This window comes from Apteryx rowi, unplaced genomic scaffold (assembly GCF_003343035.1).
Source record: "Apteryx rowi isolate R43461 unplaced genomic scaffold, aptRow1 scaffold_361, whole genome shotgun sequence".
In the NCBI taxonomy this organism is placed as follows: Eukaryota; Metazoa; Chordata; class Aves; order Apterygiformes; family Apterygidae; genus Apteryx; species Apteryx rowi.
In genome coordinates, this window is record NW_020450097.1 from 579,503 (window position 1) to 597,815 (window position 18,313).

The 18,313-nt window shown below is 36.4% G+C and overlaps 1 protein-coding gene across 2 annotated transcripts in view; it reads left to right on the forward strand.

Annotated features, from left to right (window-relative positions):
• Window positions 1-18,313, forward strand: part of PRIM2 (DNA primase subunit 2) — a 109,599-nt gene that overhangs the window by 1,373 nt on the left and 89,913 nt on the right. For both annotated transcript variants that reach the window (XM_026073123.1, XM_026073124.1), the window contains exons 3-5: window positions 22-101; window positions 4,162-4,282; window positions 17,927-18,022. In XM_026073123.1, coding sequence (XP_025928908.1) covers window positions 22-101; window positions 4,162-4,282; window positions 17,927-18,022 — 297 coding nt within the window. The remainder of the gene's footprint in view (window positions 1-21; window positions 102-4,161; window positions 4,283-17,926; window positions 18,023-18,313) is intronic.

Consider the following 18,313-nt stretch of genomic DNA (forward strand, 5'->3'; position numbering starts at 1 on the left):
AATCAATAATATCTTCTGTAGGCTTTGGCTGAGGATGATTATGATGCAAGAAGAAAAGACCATATTTCTCATTTCATACTACGTCTTGCTTACTGTCAGTCGTAAGTACTTTTTGAATTATGCTATACTTTTGTTGGTAATTTAAAGCATATACAGGCGTTATTGTAGACATTACAGACATTATAGAGCCATGTGGCTACTAAATAGAGAGGCAGGTTCAAGTAGAGGCCTTTTTATTCATGAAACAGATTAATTTGTGATGAAAAGGAATACTCAGGATCAAAATTAAGTTTTTATCATATTAGGTCAGAAAAATAAAGTTGTCATAAATCATTAACGTAACTGATGAAAGCCATTAAGGTAGGAGTCTTTGAAAAGTGTGCTTAAATAGGCTTAACTGCAAACTAGCTTGAATTCAGTTCCCTGTGGCCTACCAGAAGGTTATGTTCAGGCTGTTTTCAGACTGTTCATACCTCTTACTTAAATTTCTAGTGGGCCAGCAGCGCCACCCAGGGGTACAAATTTGCATCAACTTTTTCTGTATGCTTCAGTCCTCATTTATACTTTGGATTGTTGTGTTTTGTATTTGTTGTACATGGCTGAACAGCATTAGCTGAAGAGCTCCACTGTTCTTGTCCCTTAAACTTGTAAATTTGGTATCATCTTTGACTTTCCTTCTGCCTTCTGAAATCCAAGATATTAAAGTTTATTTCCATATAATGTTGCTAAGATACAGTATGTACTGTCTTGAGCGTGAACAGTCTCATCCATACACTTATTTCACACCTCTGCTAATGTCATTTATATCTGTCAGGACCAGGAAATGGAATAATCTTGTTTCATTCACTTTGATGGCAAACATGGCTCTAAAGAGAATTTTATTAGCTTGCTGGCCACGACCATGCGTTTCTGCTTCTGTGTTGTTTCTCTCTTCACTTTATCGAGTTAGCTATTAAGGAACTTGAAAGTCACAACAGCGTAACCCACATGTTATTTACTTAACGTAGAAGAACTAAATGTTGCCTCTGCCCTGATAGGGACACTAGCTTTTCTATTCAGTAGATTTTCAAACGCACTTTTGTGCTTGCTTTTTCTTGCCTGTGTCATATAACATAGAAGTAAGTTCTTTATGAACTTTTTTCTCTTCTTCTTGCTCTTTTTCTAGACAAGAAATTAGACTCCTGTGCTGAAACTGATGCCTCTTGCATGGATTTAGAAATGAATTTTGTGTGCTCTTTACCCATGTTTCCCTTGCTGTCTACCTTTTTGTATTTTGAATTCTAAACTCTAAGGAGTTTTCTGGTGTTGGTTGCCTGGTAGGATAGAATTCTGACCCATGCCCAGGCTTCTACAAGCTATTTTGACATTAAGGTGTTGGTAACTGAATTGTCGTGTTTAATTTTGGAATGTGAGCTACTAGTCTGAGATCCCAGATTTAGGGACATTTTCATGTTTTTCCAAAGTACTTCTATACTGGTGCTCAACAACAAATACTTCTAGTTTTCCTAGCACTTCCTGGGGGGTGGATAGGTGTGTGTGGGGTGTGTGTGTTTTGTTTTTTAGTGCCATTCCCTAATGTGAAAGAGTCTGTTTACATTAATTTTCTGATTGGGAAGCTACTGATCCAAGTTAAACTCTAGGGTTCTGCACACAAAATTTAAGTGGAGAAAAAGCTAGAAAGCATTTCTCATCTACTTGTTCTGTTGCTCTTCCTAACTTCCATGTCTCAGCTACCTGCAACTGTCCTGTCTTCAGCAGCAGCTTGGTTAGTTGTGTAATGACAGTGACATCACTTTTCTGTTAAGCTTGTAGTTTTAATATAATATTGCTTATATATGTGGAATGAGAATGTACATTTTTTATGTTAATAATGAGTATAAGATGATTTGGACTTGGAAAAGATGTAAAATTTTCCTGTGACATGAACATTAATCATATCCTAATGATCTTGATATGAAAATTAATTTTGAAATAGGTACTGGGCAGGTACAGCCATATTACTCATGTAAGCCAGCTCATCAGAACTGCGTAAAGAATCCAGATAGACATTTGTGGTTACGGAGCAGATATTGGAGATAAATTATCAGAACATGAAAGTGTTATAGGTAAACGCRACAAATTGACAACCACTCGGGCCGGGTTGCATAAATTCCAATTTAATAAAATAATTGAGCAAGTCACAAGTAAGCAAAACAGCGCTGGGCAGCCAGGGAGTCTCCTGCTCCACCAACGGCGCGCGCGATCTCCCCCTCACAGTCCCCTTATATGCGATTCCAGTTCCGGGTATACATGGCACTTCCTGTAACTTCTGCGGTTGCGCCGGCTGTTGCTAGGGGGTCTTCTTCAGCCTTCTGGTGGTCGTGGGGATGAAGGCTGGAGTCTTCCTCTGCGTTGTGTGTGGTGACCCTCAGGTCATGCATATATTTTACAACTGTGTGACCTCGCCGTTGCCATATTAGGCTATCTAAACTAACATCGCCGCCTCGCTGGCTCCACTTAATTATCTCAGGCGGGGTACATGCCCTCATTGCAGGATGTTGTGGTTTTAGCCCGYAATTAGCGCCTMGTTTCAYCGTAAAATCACTTCCCGATTTGATGTAACAAACTAGCACCTATCACAAAAGTATTACACTTGAGTGGGTAGGGGGTGATTGTAGCCCTTGATTTACTCTCCTGGAGGACAGGAAGAACTAAAGGTAATTCTCTGGAGGCTGGCCGTCAAAGTAGCTGTACGTTCTTGACTTTTGCTTAGGGAAAGAAACGCGGTATAAAGCTATTGTGTTAGGGCAAGAGTAAAATTGTCTGAAGTTATTGCTGTTATTTATGCTTTGATCCCAGGATTTTGTTACTGTGCAAAATGATCACAGAGGAACTAGAGAAGATAAGTCATCAATGCATTTACTTACATTTTAAGTTGCACGCATCATTTGTACATCCTGATCACTGAAACTGTCCACAGACTATACTTTAGGAAAGATCTAGAGAGAGCCTTTCCATCTAGAATTGTAATTTGAATATTAATTACTTTCTTTTCCAAACCCTATTTCAAGCAGAGCTTTTGCTCCCCCCCCCCCCCCCCCCMACGCTYGAAGGTATATTGCAATTCATTATTCCCCTCTGGGGAAGAGAGCTCAAATATTGTAAAGAAAACAGTATAAGACTGCAGAATTTTTGTTCTGTGAATTGTCAAGGCAGTAACACTCAGCATGGTTTTCAGAGGACTGTTTAAAAGAATGCTCCGTTATAGCAAGTTATGGTATCTTCCAGATTCTGTGCACATACATGTGGTGTTACTTTGGTGATTAGCATTTTGATACCTATTCATGGTAGCTTTGAGTAATGTGCTGATGCTTAGCATTCTAGCAGTCTGTTATGCAAAGAGTAATACAGTGAGTACTTGGAGACTGACTTCATTGTTTTTGTTTTATGCTACCTACTGACTCCTTTTCTGTCCCCCTGTGTTTATCCTTCCACTCACTTACCTGCAGCTGCTAAACCCAGTTTGCTGTCTTGTCAAGTGTTACCTGTTCTGTTTATATTACTCAGCTGTGTTCATCCCCATACATTTTCTCCTAGCCTCCTTCCAGGTTAATTCTTGCCTAGCATAGAGCACTTTTGTCATAGTATCTCAGTGTGTGTGCATGTTCCTTCACACCCATGGACACCCCCAAAAAGTGTGATAGTTAAAAGCAGTAGTATTCATAATGTATTTGCTTTGTCAGATTAACTGTGAAGTTAATTGTGCTAAGAAATACATTGAAGAAGAAAAGTTGTCTTCTAAACATTGATGGAGAATATCTGCAGTTGGTTATTCTTAACTAAAACAAGTAATAAAGGGTGAAAAACATTTGAGAGAGAATAACAGCTCTTAATACTGACAGAGCATTTCCAGTATTGAGATTGAGTATATCTGTTCTTCCAAAACATCCACAGTCATGCTTCTTTCTGTACTACCTCTTCAAAAATCTCTTCTGATTCAGTGATTTTTTTTTTTTTATTATTTTTTTCCCCTGAGGGGTTTGCTGCCTTCTCTTCCATGGTCCTCAGTCCCATGCCAAGGTCAGAAATATTTTTAATGCTGTGTTCACTAGGTTTGACATCTAGTTTATGATAGAAGGGAAAATGCATAACCTATATATATTTATTATTATTTCTTTGTAGTGAGGATCTCAGGCGCTGGTTTCTTCAACAAGAAATGGACCTCTTTCGATATCGGTTCAACGAACTGAATGACAGTTTAAGGCAGAAATTCCTGGAGCATGTTAACTTATCATTTGAAGCTGTAAGTATGTTACATCTTGTATTTTGTATTATGTAGTGTGTGTGTCTGATGTTTGCTAGAATTCTCATTAAGTCAATTTTAAGTCAGTTTTAGTACTCCTATTTTAAAAACACACTTGTGGCTTTTCAAAAAAAAAATTCAGAACACCTTCTGAACTTGGAAGATGGTTATGCCGCAGAAATGAGAACTAAGTGAAGTAATTTTGTGCTGCAGCAAGAGAATCTTAGTCTATCCGAGTCAACCAACACTTCTAACTAAAAACGTATAATTAAAAAAAAGGCTAACCAACAATATTTACAAAAGCTTACAGGAGGTATCATAGAATCACAACTTTAGATGGGTTACTGTGTCCTTCAGAGAGAACATTTGTATGTCTCAGCTGTTCACCAGTGCAAATAACACTCAGGTCAGACTTGCCTTACTGCCTTTTGCATATGTGATGAATCATGTAAAATATGAAAATTCCCCTTAACTGAAGGTATTAGTGATAAGAAAGTGATGTTTGTGTTTGATTCTAACCTAAAGTATGTATTGTGAGATCCATTCTCATCAAATTACTCACTTAGTTTTTAAATAGTCTTTGTGAACGTATGTTTTTGTTCATAAACTTGGCTCTAGAACCTTTGCAATCTACTAATCCTTTTTAAAGTGTTGGCTTCTTTCTATAGTGTACAAAGCGAACAATGCTGTTTGATCTGGAAATGTTGTACAATACATACATAGATACACACGGGCAAATCTCTTACAGAGAGTCTAGCTTGTTCTCTCTGTTTAATAAACCATTTGTTTTTGGCCCGCTAAGTATAAGCTATGGGCAATGCATCCAAAATTCTGTTAATACTCTTATTTCATAGTTCTGGAATTCTCATTCGAACTATATTCAAAGAATTTTTCCTTTTGACCTAAACTCATTCTAGTCCTTCACAAACTTATGAAAACCCCTGAAAGTACCAAGCCCCTGTAGACAAATAACTGCTGCTTCTGCGATGTTTTAGGGATATAGCAAAGTAGTTCCTATGGCTATGTAGTGCTTCATTTGTCTAAGTGGATTACAGGAAAATGTCTATTGTAGTTTTGCCTTGCAGCTATGAACTGTTTTGTTAGAAAGCTCCAGCTTTGCCTGTAATGCTCCTGTAACTCCAATGCTTAGGTGGGCCTATTAAATAATGAAGATGTCCTCTCAGAGTAAACGTAATTAGTAAAAAATTAATGTATGATCATCTTTATACTTAAAAAAAAAGATGCATTTTAAATTACTACCTGTTGTTCTTTACTGTTGTGAGAACAAGTCTTTTTTTTTTAATTCTTTTTTTCCCCTTCTGTGTGTGTGATCTGAAAAAATGGCTTCAGTTTACAGTTACGTATTTTTGCAGAGTGGGATTTGCTGCTGCTTACAGCAAATATTCAAAATCAGTTAGCTATTTAGTAAAGAACACAGAAAATTGATCCTACAATTGGAGCTACAGGAGCCTCTATGTAATTTGGTTATTGAACGCCTTTGGTGCTGTTATAYATAAAGATGCAAGAAGGACACTGTTGTTAAATCTCAGTTTGACTTCCCTTGCAAATTGGCCTGGGAGCAGCGTTTGTTATGTGATACCTTTACGATAACAACTTTTAGGAAGTAATATTTTGATAAAGTGTTATGGATATCTATTACATGGTTTAAAATATGATTTACTTAGAGCAATGTCATCCAACTGATGACCAATCATGGGATATTTCTGATGAGGTATTCTCTATTCCCTGGGAAAATGGCAGCTTGGATAGTGTTTTTGTGTTAGTTAAAATTCTGCCATCTTGCAGAAAGGCTCTAGCAATTAAGCTTAGAGTACTGGACTTACAGGAACATTGACTAAACTTTCTGTTTGATAACTGTGCAGATCTCATGCACAATAACACTTATTTTTATCCTTATTTGGCACTACTTTATTTCTGGGCCTCAGTCTGTAATCTTGTTTGTCTCAACTTTTTAGGAAGTACTTCATAGATAGCTTCTTGTTAAATGAAATGTAAATCTAAATTTGAAATTTGCCACTCAATTTTGGGAGACTGCGTAGTGGAGGAGAGACTGGTTAATGCATATTTTGTTGTTTGACAGACAAACAATTTTGCTTCAAAATTAAGCTTTAAAAAAAAAACAACAAAAAAGACAAACCACATTTGGTCCATGACTACTTCCTTTTTGGCCCAGTCATGTATATTTGTTATTTTAATGTTATATGGTTAGTCAGCCTTTGAATATGTTTGCATATGATCTATTCAGATATGAGAATTTCCTGCTTTTGTTGTATTCTTGTCCTGAAAGGCAGAGAGCACTAAACTGCCTTTCCTGACACTTTAATATGGAACATTCAGTATCTAGGAAGAGATTCTGCAGTGTAATTTCCCCCTCCCTCTTCAGAGAACAAGAAATACTTACTAATCTGTTCACTGTTTCCAGAGCTTGCTTAGTTTTAATTTATACTTTTAAAGTGTATTTTTCACTGATATTGAATGCTTATCTATCACAATAATAGAAGAATCACGGAAGCAGGTATTTCGGTGTTTTTTTAGTCTATTGTATACTTACTGTACAAAACAAATTTTTTTTTAAGGGATAATGCTGTCATAATCTAGAAAAATACTGAAGCATTTTACCCATGGCTTTTAATTTTCAGCTCTCAAGGCACATTTAAAAAAAAGAAAAATCTGTGTGTGGAGTCAGTCACATAGGGAGCACAGGAAGTCCTTAAGCAGCACTCAAGAGAAGTAAATGCTGACATTTAAGGTGACAGGGCCCATCAAAGAACATGCAAACACAGGTGTGCAGTTGAGATTTACATTAATTTAGGAGATTAAAGCATTAGAATCTTACTAGAAATGAGTAATTACAGTTATGATGCCTGACAGTTTCTGGCAGTAAAAGCTGCTGATATGGGTTTTTAAAGATATTTAAAGGGAAATACAGTGAATATTCATTTTAAACATTAGTCATTGATGGAAATATTTTACTCTCAAAAATAGTATATGAAAGAGCTATATAATGTAAGTGGCACTTGGGTTTTAACTAGGAAGTTTTCTCTTTCTTGCTGAGAGCTGGGCATCTGTTCTTCTCTGCTTAGTTAAGGAATGCCATTTTTTTTCCTGTCAGATTGTGCTGCGTAGCCTATTTGGAGTCAGTTGACATTTGCATGCCAAGGCCACTTTCTGTAATGTAGTTTGATCAGTGAGATTGGCTGTGTGCTTTGTCGCATGCCCTGCTGGATATGCACCTCTTGTTCTTCCCCCTGCTTCTACCCCCAACCTTTTTACTTTTTCCCTTGTCCTTTTCCCTCTTTTTCATGTGGCTCATTATGCGTGCCCATATCAGGAGCCCTTGAGAAAGTTGGCCATATATGATTCGTTGTTGTAATAGTGCTTTTGGACCCTCATAGTGTGAGCTAACTCATCGTGTATTGATTTGAAGTTATGATAGCTTTTTTTGACATAATCAGAATTATTATTGCAACCAAGACAGCTAGCTATTGGAAAACTTTCAATGTATCTAAGTTTAAGGAAAACCACAAAATACTGGGCCATTGGTGTTCTTAGAAATGCCTGAATTAAGGTGTTAAACTTCTCATAATACACCCATTTGCTCTTACAGGACCCAACACTGGGGTAGTAATTAATCATGATAATAGTAACCTGAAGACACAAAAACGGAATAAATTTTATTCCTTCCTTCAGTCTGTATGCTGCTTATCTTTTCTTTGTTCTTCAAGGCTGTGTCTATGTATGTCACATAGCATGATAGCTCCTAGATCTTAGGCTGAGTTTTGCATGCTTCTGAAGTATAAATAGGTATCTCTAATATGTTCTTTTTGGAGTTGTTTTAAGATATTTCAGCAAAGCGGTGAGAGTATTCTTTTTAGAGTTTTACTCCCCCCCCCTTTCTTTTCCTTTGTGCTCTATACCATTACAGAAGTTGTGTCAAAAGTTATCTAGTCATAACGATATTTTACCTTTGCTCGAGGGTTAGAAGTAGAATCCCCTGGATTGGCAACTAACACATGCCAGTTATTGTAAATTAGTATTTGGAGTAGTATTTCTTTATAAGGGAAGTTCACTGGCAGAAGTCTAAATTATCTTTCTCTTCATCCTTTGCAAATGTCAAGTATATGTTAATTACTATACTCATTAGCAGTTCCTTCTTTCCATGGATTTGACTTTTTCCCCAGCTGTTGCTCAATCCTTTTATTTCCTAAAATGACACTGAATGGAACCTTCCTCTTCTAGTTCTGTTCACAGAACTTCCACAGAACTCTTCACATTTGTACAAATGAGTTGGATAGTTAAGTGACAACTGCCACATACACTCTAGGGTCTTTAAACTGTTAATTTTCAGAATTCCTCTGCCATACTTATTTTGCCATTATCTCCTGTTTCTTACCTCAGTGTAGTCATTATTCTTCTTTGTTATTCATGTCTGTCATAAAGTAACCCTCTGTAGCTTATCCAGCTTGATTTCCATAGTTTCTTACATTCCTACTTGCTGTGTACAAATAACTATAGAAGTAATCCCTAATTCTGCTCTTAAACTCTGGGAAACTTCTTCCACACTATAATGTACTTCTGTGCAGCTGATAATGCACTGAGGCTGTTCATACTAGGCATTCTCTTTGCAGGATTTAAACTTAAAGAAAATTTAACAATTCAAGGAGTGAGCTTTCCTGCCAATGTCTTACTTCTCCACTTCATCACTGAATTAGCTGCCTGTACCACTTATAGTGTGTTTTTTTTTCTTTTTTTTTCTTTTTTTTTTTTCATCCCAACTTCAACTTCAGGTCGTTCTGGTGTTTTTCAGCTATAGCTTTCTCTACTGAAACTTTCTAGTCTACTTAGTCATGCTCTCCTTCTTTCACTGAGTATGGCTGTGGAACTTTTGATTGTACTCTTTTAACTTACCGTTTCTGTTAAAGATGTTCTTCTGTTTCAGTGGCGAGGGCAGTAGGATTCCATTCTTTACAACTTTTTTTACTTTGTTTGATGGATGTGTGGTATCACTGTTACTACAGTCTAAACTCTTACCTGGTAATTAAAAATGGCTTTTCACTGCTAGCTTTTTGTTTTCCACTAGTTTCACTTTTCTGTCATCCTACTTCTTCTCTTAGATGTTTTCCTAGCTTATGTTTAGTGTAGCAAAGCTGGACTTTTTTTCTCTTGAGTACCATTTACTCCAACTTCTTTATCTTTTTTGGCACTGTCAGTAGTATCTCCTTTGAAGCCCTCAGCCTGAGAGTTTGACTCTTCTCTTCTTTGCCTTGCATAATTTAATCTGGATCCAAGAGCAACTGTTTGTCCTTAGAGATCACATGGAAGATCTGTCATTGTTTGTAGCTGAAGGTCCTTGATGTATCTTGATTGGAAAAGACTTTGAACTTCTGGTTCCTTCCTACTCAGCTCTTGTGAAAACTTGCCACTAAACTTGTTCATCTTAACCGATTGGACTTTGTCTGCCTCTGGAAACTATTTCAGTGACTCTCTTCTGTTTATGTGGAACAAAATGTTCTGTGGTTGCTTTCAAAATGCTGTATATTCCCTTTCCTCTACTAGTCTTTGACTCTTTCAACAGGCCTTTGAAGATGGCAGTTTCATTTGCTGTGTGCATGAAAACCCTTTCCAGAGTTTGCTTGCATTATCCCCACTATGCGTACATTCATGTCTTTATCAGTGGTGGTCATTTCTTATAATGCCTGGCTTTTTTATTTGACATGTAATTAGAATCAAATATAATAGTGCAGATCTTGAATAGACATCAGAGGCTCATCTAGTTCATCTTTTGTCAAAAGACAAACTGTGTCTTTACTGGCTGTTCTTTATGATCTATTTTTAAGCATCTCCCTATTGGGAGATTCTGCAGCCTTCTTAAGTAATCATTCCACTGCTTTGTTTTCTCAAACTCGCTTAAATCCTTTACACAGAACTAACAGTTAATCAGCTTTTTCTCTCTTTCTACAGAACTGTCTTAGATGTAGAACCTTGCAACTTCTGTATTAAAATACAGCCCTTATTTTTAGACCAGATTCTCTTGTCTGGTCCTATTCTCTAGAGCCCTTGCAGTCTTCCTAGCCTCCTGGTATCTAAACATGTAATCTAACTTTTATTTTAAATAGTGCTATTCCCAGGATGGATGTCTGCAGAACTTGATTCAATACATCCTTCTATTTTTGAGTTAACTTCTTTCATGCATGGTTCTTCCAACTGGTTTTGCACACAGGTTATAGCAGATAAACTTGGGCTGTTTTGTTGTTTGCATATAAGAGCGACTTTAAGGAATTTTGACACAATATGACTTCTGCTTCTTTTTCCTATCTCTGAGGCCTGTTGCACTGTGACAAGGGCAATGAGATTGGCCCAATGCAGTTTGTTCTTGACGGGTCCATGTGGGCTGTTACTTGTTTTCTTCTGAGTGCTATTAAATACTTTCATTTGTTACTGTGTCTTTCCAAGAATTAAACTTGATCCACTAGAATGTGGCATAGAATGTAAAGCTTTATCCTAAACTTACATTTCAGTGACATTGGTCATCACCTCAGTGGTTCTGCTCTCCTGTGACCCTTCTTTCATCTTGTCTTCTGACTGCTAGTTCCTTCAGATAGACATAATTCCTCTTTGGTGTTGCTTCCAYAAGTAAAGAAAAGCAATGACCACATCCTTGTCTGTGGTATAAGGATGATGTATGATTGAATTTAGATCCCCCCTAATGTCTGTTCTGCATTAACTTTATACAGTAGCCAGAAGAAATAAATTTGGAAGTGTAGTATATTTCTTTCTGAATACATTTTTTCCTGTGTTGGTGCTACATCTCACCAGAGTACAAAAGATTCTGACGTTAGATGACCTTAGATGTTGACCTCTGAAAGGCCTCTTGAAATTATAAAAATAAAAGTCATATTTTTTGAGGTTGTAATTTATAGGTTAGATGCCTTATTTTTGAGTAGCAGACAGTTGTTGCAGAATTAACTGTTTTAATTTTTTAATGGCATTATACAGCATGTTGTTTTAATGTTTTGTATCATAATAATGGGGAAAGATAGGTCGGAATAGTCAGTTRGTGTAGCTAATGCTCCATAGTGCATCTGCCAAAGAAGAAAGAATAAGAACTGCAAAATAAGAGGAAAGAGTAAAATATATTAGTGGAGTTCATTTTTTCCACAATAGTTCTTCTTTGATGTTGCAGTTAAAGTACTTTTTGAGCTTTAAGCAGTAGAAATTAAACTTCTTTAATTTCCATTTTTATGATCAGAGCACTCCTATGAGAGACTTTCTGATATTACTATTATGCTTTCTTCAAAAGCATTTATCTCAGTGGGGCAGTTGTATAAATATTTGTAGTTTAGCTTCTTGAAAATTTTAATGTTTTATAACTGCCTGTTTAGAAGGTACAGAAGATCCTAAAACTAGATTTGGATTTATGAGAATGTGACTGGTTTGTGTCCTTAATAAGTACAGATATATGTGAAAGAAAAAATTCAATATTGTGTCTGTCTACTAAAAGGTTATGACTACAATTATCCATTTTGGTGGCAGGTGTATGAATCAAAATGTTTTTCTAATAGCACTTTAGAGGCATCAAGTAAGATTTCTTCCTTTCCCAAACAGAATGGGGAAGAATGCTTAAAACTAGAAAGTGTCTAGAGCTTGCATTTATCTTATGAAAACTTTATGTCAAGCTAAAACAGTTACTATGTCCAGTAGGCTGCAGTTTGTTTGTGAAGGAAATGATTCTGAATTTTTAGCTTAGTTTGCTGCTATGTGAAATTATTATTTGGTCCTTTGCTTGAAAATCAACCATACTTGTCTTACAGATGACAGCAAAGGTCAGAACTGATGCATGTCTCTGTGGAAAATAGTGCCTTATTGCCAGTGTAAGCTAAAAATACGTATTCTGCCACTTAACTCTAAAAGTCATAATAGAAACAAAACTATGTGAAAAGACTTAAGTAGGATAGTTATTTTAAATGCTAGAGTTTGTTAAATATGGCAATGAAACCTGTGTGTACTGTTGGCATTTTGAAAAGCCTGATAGGTTGCTCTCATCCTGAAGGACCTCATTTCAAAGMAAGTAACAATTTTTCAGTTTAATCATTCAAGTTTCAGAAGATAGATTTAAATTAAGTGAAACCAAGTAGCCTCTGTGTCGAAGACAAAATTGGTTGTTTCTTTTTTAATTGGTTCTTGTCCTGGATAAGGGAAAAAATACACAGATTTCTAAGTTTATAGCTACCTCTTGTAGATGACTCTACTGAGGTATTAGGAAAACAAAGATTCAAAGGAGACCTCTTTCATCATAACCATTAGCAGTGTGAGAATCCCATTCAGCTGGTAGGTGGTATTCTCTAGGTCACTGTACTGCAATACTAGGATTTGGTAGGCCAGCTGGCAGGTCTATTTACCCCACATGGGGGTGGTATAAAACTTGTAATGCTTGCTTACTTTGCAGCAAAACAAGGAAGATGGATAGCCTTTTTGCAAAGTAGTAGTGAAGCAATCTCTTTTGTAAAGTAATCTCTTTTGTAAAGCAATCTTACCAACTGGCTGTATGCCTTATTCTGAGATGGTCTTAAATAGAGAAAGGGGGGAAAAAAAAGGGAGGGGGAGGGTTGATTCGAAAGGAACTTTTTTCCACTGTGTGTTTTTTTTTTTTTTTTAAAGTAAGTTAACTTGTTAAGGGATGGGGAGATGGGGTGAGGTTAGAGGAAAACGTTTGGAATTAAAACTAATTGTAGTATTCTGTTATAGGCTTTCTTAATACAAGCTTGATTTGCAGGAGAATATAAGCACATCTCATAAATCCATGAGGGGGAAGTGTTGAAAGGGAGGAGGAGGAGGGGAGAACAGGTACTTGCCCTGGTTTTGCACACCAACAGGACAGGTGGTGACAGGTTGTTAYTTCCCTTCTCTAATGGATCCTTGAAATATAAGCACAACTTCGTTATCAGTCTTGGAGAAAACTAGCATTTTGCTGCAGTAATTCCAGTTGCAGGTTTTTATTTGCACATATGGTGGTGGTGACATTTTATAGAAGTGGAGTTAAATAAGTAATAAATGTGATTGAAAATATGTAGCTACGGGGGCTGTCCCTTTTCACCTTCATAAACATAATGAACAACAGTTTGTAAATTATGCAAAATGCTAATTAAAAGTTTTAATTTGGTAATCATCTCAGTTTGATTAGAAACAGATGCTGATTATTTACAGAAATCTAAATGGACCCTTCTAAGATAGCTTTTACTGCTTAAAATCAACTTGTGAAACTAATTAAAGGAGAACTAAAACACAGCCTGTACAGTAAGTTACTTGTGTCCCTTTTAGTGCAGTAGAGTAGTGTGATTTTTATTAAATAGTTTTGTGAGGTTTCTCATTTGAGTTAGAGCAGGTTCTAAAGGTCTTATTTAAGGTTGAATTCTTCTGTGCTGGTGTACTGTACACACTCTTTCTGCTTTGAGGTACACGCTTCCTGCTTTGAAGAAGTTACCTGCTTTGAAAAGCTTGGAACCTGCTTGGAAAAAAGGCTGCAATAAAAATGAGGTGGCAAATAAAAGCATTCTTCTACCTAATCTAGCTAAAAACAACTAGACAACATTCAGAATACATTTTGAATCCTGAGGCAGATGTTCTGCTGCAAACATGGATTTCTAAAATCTGAAGCAGTAACTCTACCAGAAATGCAGTGACCCAGTGGAGAATAGATATCTTCTACATCACGTTTTCTTCAGCTTATTATAGAAGAGGTGGGAAGGGTACCCACACTAGTTGTGTGCTAATGTGCTGTAGCACTCAGTGGTTGTCCAGGTGACATTTGACTGCCATTTATCTTGTGACTTGGAAATGATGAAGGAATAGCAAGTCCTAACTTGATTCTCATAGATCCTCAGTCCTAACCGRTCGTCAGTTTTGGATTTTGCAGAAAACATGGTTTGGACAGGGAGAATGGTGGCATCAAGTGCCTTCTCTTTTTCTATAGATAGTTCAGTCATTTTCTTTGGGCATAAGGAAGCAGCAAATGGGAAACTGATTCATATTTTAATCTAAATTTGTTTCGTTATGGCTCCAGGATGATTCTCTGATCAAAATCAATGAATCAATTGCATATAGAAAGCAAGCAATGTAGAAATTATGCAGCTTGTCCCAAATAAAACATTCTTAATCCTTCCTTCCTTCCTTTTTTTCTTACACCTTCCTTTTTGTTTGTTTGTCTTGAGTTGTTTTTCTCATGTTTCACAAAGGCTTAGGGTGAAGTGTTAAATTGTTTCAAGCCATATCATGTGGCCCGCTGCCACCGAAAGGGGAAGATCCTTTTCCTAGTGTTTATGATCCTACCTTTTCCCGTGGTCTCATTTGGTGGTGATAAGCAGATTCAGTTTATTAAACTGGCAACAAATAAACCAAGCAAAACTAGTAAGTTATTTTCCTGGGGTGAATGATTTGAATTTGATTTCAGGACAAGTCGGATGAGCATCAATGCTGGAGCAAAGAGAGCCAGGACTGTGCAACTGCGAGGAGGCAGGAGCAGGGAAGGGTTGCCTCATGTCTTGCTGTTGGGTAGCTTTGGGCACCTGAGAATTCAGAATTGCTCACTAAGTGCTTGCTAACACCTTTCTTTCACGACACCCTCCGTAGAATTCTGCTGTTGTCTTTATCTTTTGGGCATGAGAGTATTTTATCTGACAAACATTTTCCAGTTCTCTCAAAAGTTAAGCAGCCTGCTTATGTTTTAGGATTCTAATCAAGATTTCAAAGCTGTACTTAATTTTGTCTAATTAATGATTACAGGAATGTATTCGTGTGGGTGCCACTTTAGATATGAAATTATTAAATGTACAAATTGTAGTGTTGTAAAAAGTAAGCTTTTCCTGGTTGGATGAGCCAGGAAAAAATGGGGCACATGTTTCAAGATGCCCCATCTACAGAGGTACGTGCCATTCTGTAACTGAAAACTTGAGTCTGAATTTAAATATTGATTATTTTATCACATAAAATACCATATCAATTTTGCTACTCTTCAAATTTTTATGTGAGATAATTTTCATTGTTGTGCCTTCAGTCAGATTTACTTTTTACATCTTTTTATGTAAAAATGGAGAAATCCTTATTACCTATGCACTTTTCTTTTAATGTTCCAGTCTTTAGGGAAACAAGTTCTATTTTTAGATGCTTAGCAACCACTAGTATATCCTGGAACCTTCTGTCAGCTTTAATAAGGAGCTGAGGATATCCTTGTTTCCTTCCTTTCTCTCTCCATTAGCTGAAAATATGAAGACAGTGGGGATTCAGTGAAAAAGCAGTGAAGCAGTGAGCAAAGTGTTTGGAGGGCTGCAGAAGGGTATTGGAGCATATTGAGATGGTTTACCTAACCTGTAAGATACCTGAGGCTGTAGGAAATAATTTATTTAACTGCTTTATTACTTTTACTTATTTGACCTTATTGTATTTTCAGTAACCCTGTCCACAGACTTATCCATGTTCTTAGTCATGGCCCATTAACCTCTTTTTCTGGAGGTTTCACCAGGATAACTTTTACTCAACTATTAAAAACTTCTTGCTAGTGAGCTGCAAGAAGATCTAAAGTCACTGACTTTGCATCTGCAAAAATTTTGAGATGGTCACATTACTAATAAAGAAGCATCTGGACAGCTTGTGAAGTTTGGAGTTGGACTGTGATTATTTTATGTTAAATTTAAATGATAAGAAAACTTAAAATTAACTGTAATACTGATTAGGATGGTTTTATTGATTAAAATTAGCTAACTGACTTTTGAAAAGCAAATAAGCAAGCAACCCTTGCCTTTCCACTCTTCCTTCTCCTGCAACCTGCAAGCCTAACCCTAAGTCAGTCACTGGACTGTGTTTTAATGGCTTTTTGTAGAAATAATGTTCACTCAGTGTTTGACTTTTTTCTTTTGAGATACCATAGAAGAAATGGTACAATGGTAACCATGATGGCTGTACAATAATACACTGTGCTGTTGTTATTCAAAGTCACTTTCACCAAGTGACTAGAAAGACCTGGTGGACTGGGCCCTCTTGAGCAATCTGTATACCAAGTGTACCATATGTTTAGAAATCATGAAACTGTGCTAAATTTGAAAAAAATGGATGTCACTATTCTGGAATTAAAATTTTGGTGTATACTAGGTGAAAAGCAAGCTTGCAGTTGGTGGTGATTAAAATTCATACCTATTTAGAGGAGAAATACATCATCCAGAAGTAGTAGAGTGGTTTTATTAGCATGTGTGACATTGTGTGGATTTCTAGGATGTATCTTTTGAAAAGTGGGAACCTTTCCTTGCAAAGGCTAACAAAAAGATGATTGTCATAAAATAATTTGATTAACAAGCATTTTCTTACATCATTTCCACAAAGGTATGCTGGAGGTTTTGATTTTGGAGGGCATGTCAAGTTTATGTAGAGCTGTGTCATGCTATTTGTTATATTTTGGTGACATCTGTCTCCGTCTAGGTTTTTGGGAAGGTATTCTGTGCTCCTTAGTGTTTAATTCCTTTCAGTCAGGGACCTTTTCCATAATACATTATCAAGAACTTATTGTGTGAATGTTTAAGACTGTTGCATATAGTTAAGTTATGAGGTCTAACCACTAGATTACCAACATGTGTGTTTTATTTTTTCAGAGTGGATGATTTATTTATGATTTTATCAATGATTTTATTATTATTTTTCATTTAAGACTTATTTTTTCAGGATATAAAACCTGAGGTTAATTAGGAGTTAGAGCAGAACACTTTGATTTCAAATTTTGATCTTCATTCTTCTCTCTTGAGCAAAACCCCCAAATGATTCATTGGTTGGTAAAAATCATTAAAATATGCTAATTTTAAATACAGCTTTCTGTTATATTTGGTGCTATCCAAAATCCACATTATTAAGCAGTTGCAAAGCATTTATGTACATATATTCAGACACACGCGTGCGCACACCCCCCTCCCCACACACCCCTATTTTTAAGAATTAGGAAATGTAACRTCATTCCTGACTTTTTCAAGTAAGAAATTTTGGCTAAAATACTTGAAATACTTGAAATTTAAAAAATTAAATTAGCTCATTGCTGTTTAACTTACCTGTTTCCAAAACTGTGAAAGCACTAACATTTGGAGAATAGTAAATATCCTACTGTTCTCCCCTCCCAAGTTCCATGAAAATCCATCGTGTTTTAAAGTTTGGCTTTAAAGATTAGCTGTAGCTAACCTTTTTGTTTAAAGTCTGATAAAAGTATGTTTAACCCTCCCCTGTTTAATTGCCATTGAGTCACTATGCTTTGTTTTAATGAATGCAGTAAGTCTAGGAGCAGGGATTGTTATAAGTCATTTTTTAAAAGAACGTGTTTCGTAGTTCTTTTAGTCTGTAAAAATATGCTTTTATATCTTCACTACTACTTCAGAAGGAACATTATTTTACATTACTGCCCACTGATGTTTTGATTTTTTTTTTTTCTGGTTTATGCTTAATTTTTAGTGATCACTTGCTGAATATGTAGTCATTTTGTTTGTCTTGTCAACTAAAATGATGATAAAAATCAAGTAATCTTTTCTCTCATGAACTGCCCCTTCCCCAAATTCTGAAGTATTCCTGCAGTTTTAAAGCACAACCTCTTAATTACAGATCAGTGAAGACCTGAAAAATGAATGGGCAAATGATCTGTGTGCATCTACCCCTGGCCTCAGTATGATTAAAGTAAAAGAACAAATGTTCTATAAGGTAAGTAGAAAACTTCAGATTTGTGTTCATTCCCTTACCTTAAAACTGGGAGTACTGATTTTAAGTTATTTAGTTCCATTATTAGCAGATGATTAAAATATCTGAATTAACTGAGACTAGTGAGTTCCTGTTTTTCATGGCAGTATGAAGGTGAAAGGAGGGGCTGATAAGGATGAAGGGGGCTTTAAACTATCATTAATGTTTTCTGCCCTCTTCTGCCACCCCATCGCTTGCCACAAAAAAAGGTCCTAATTGTTAACACTTCCCAGACAGATCACCTGGCTGACAGGC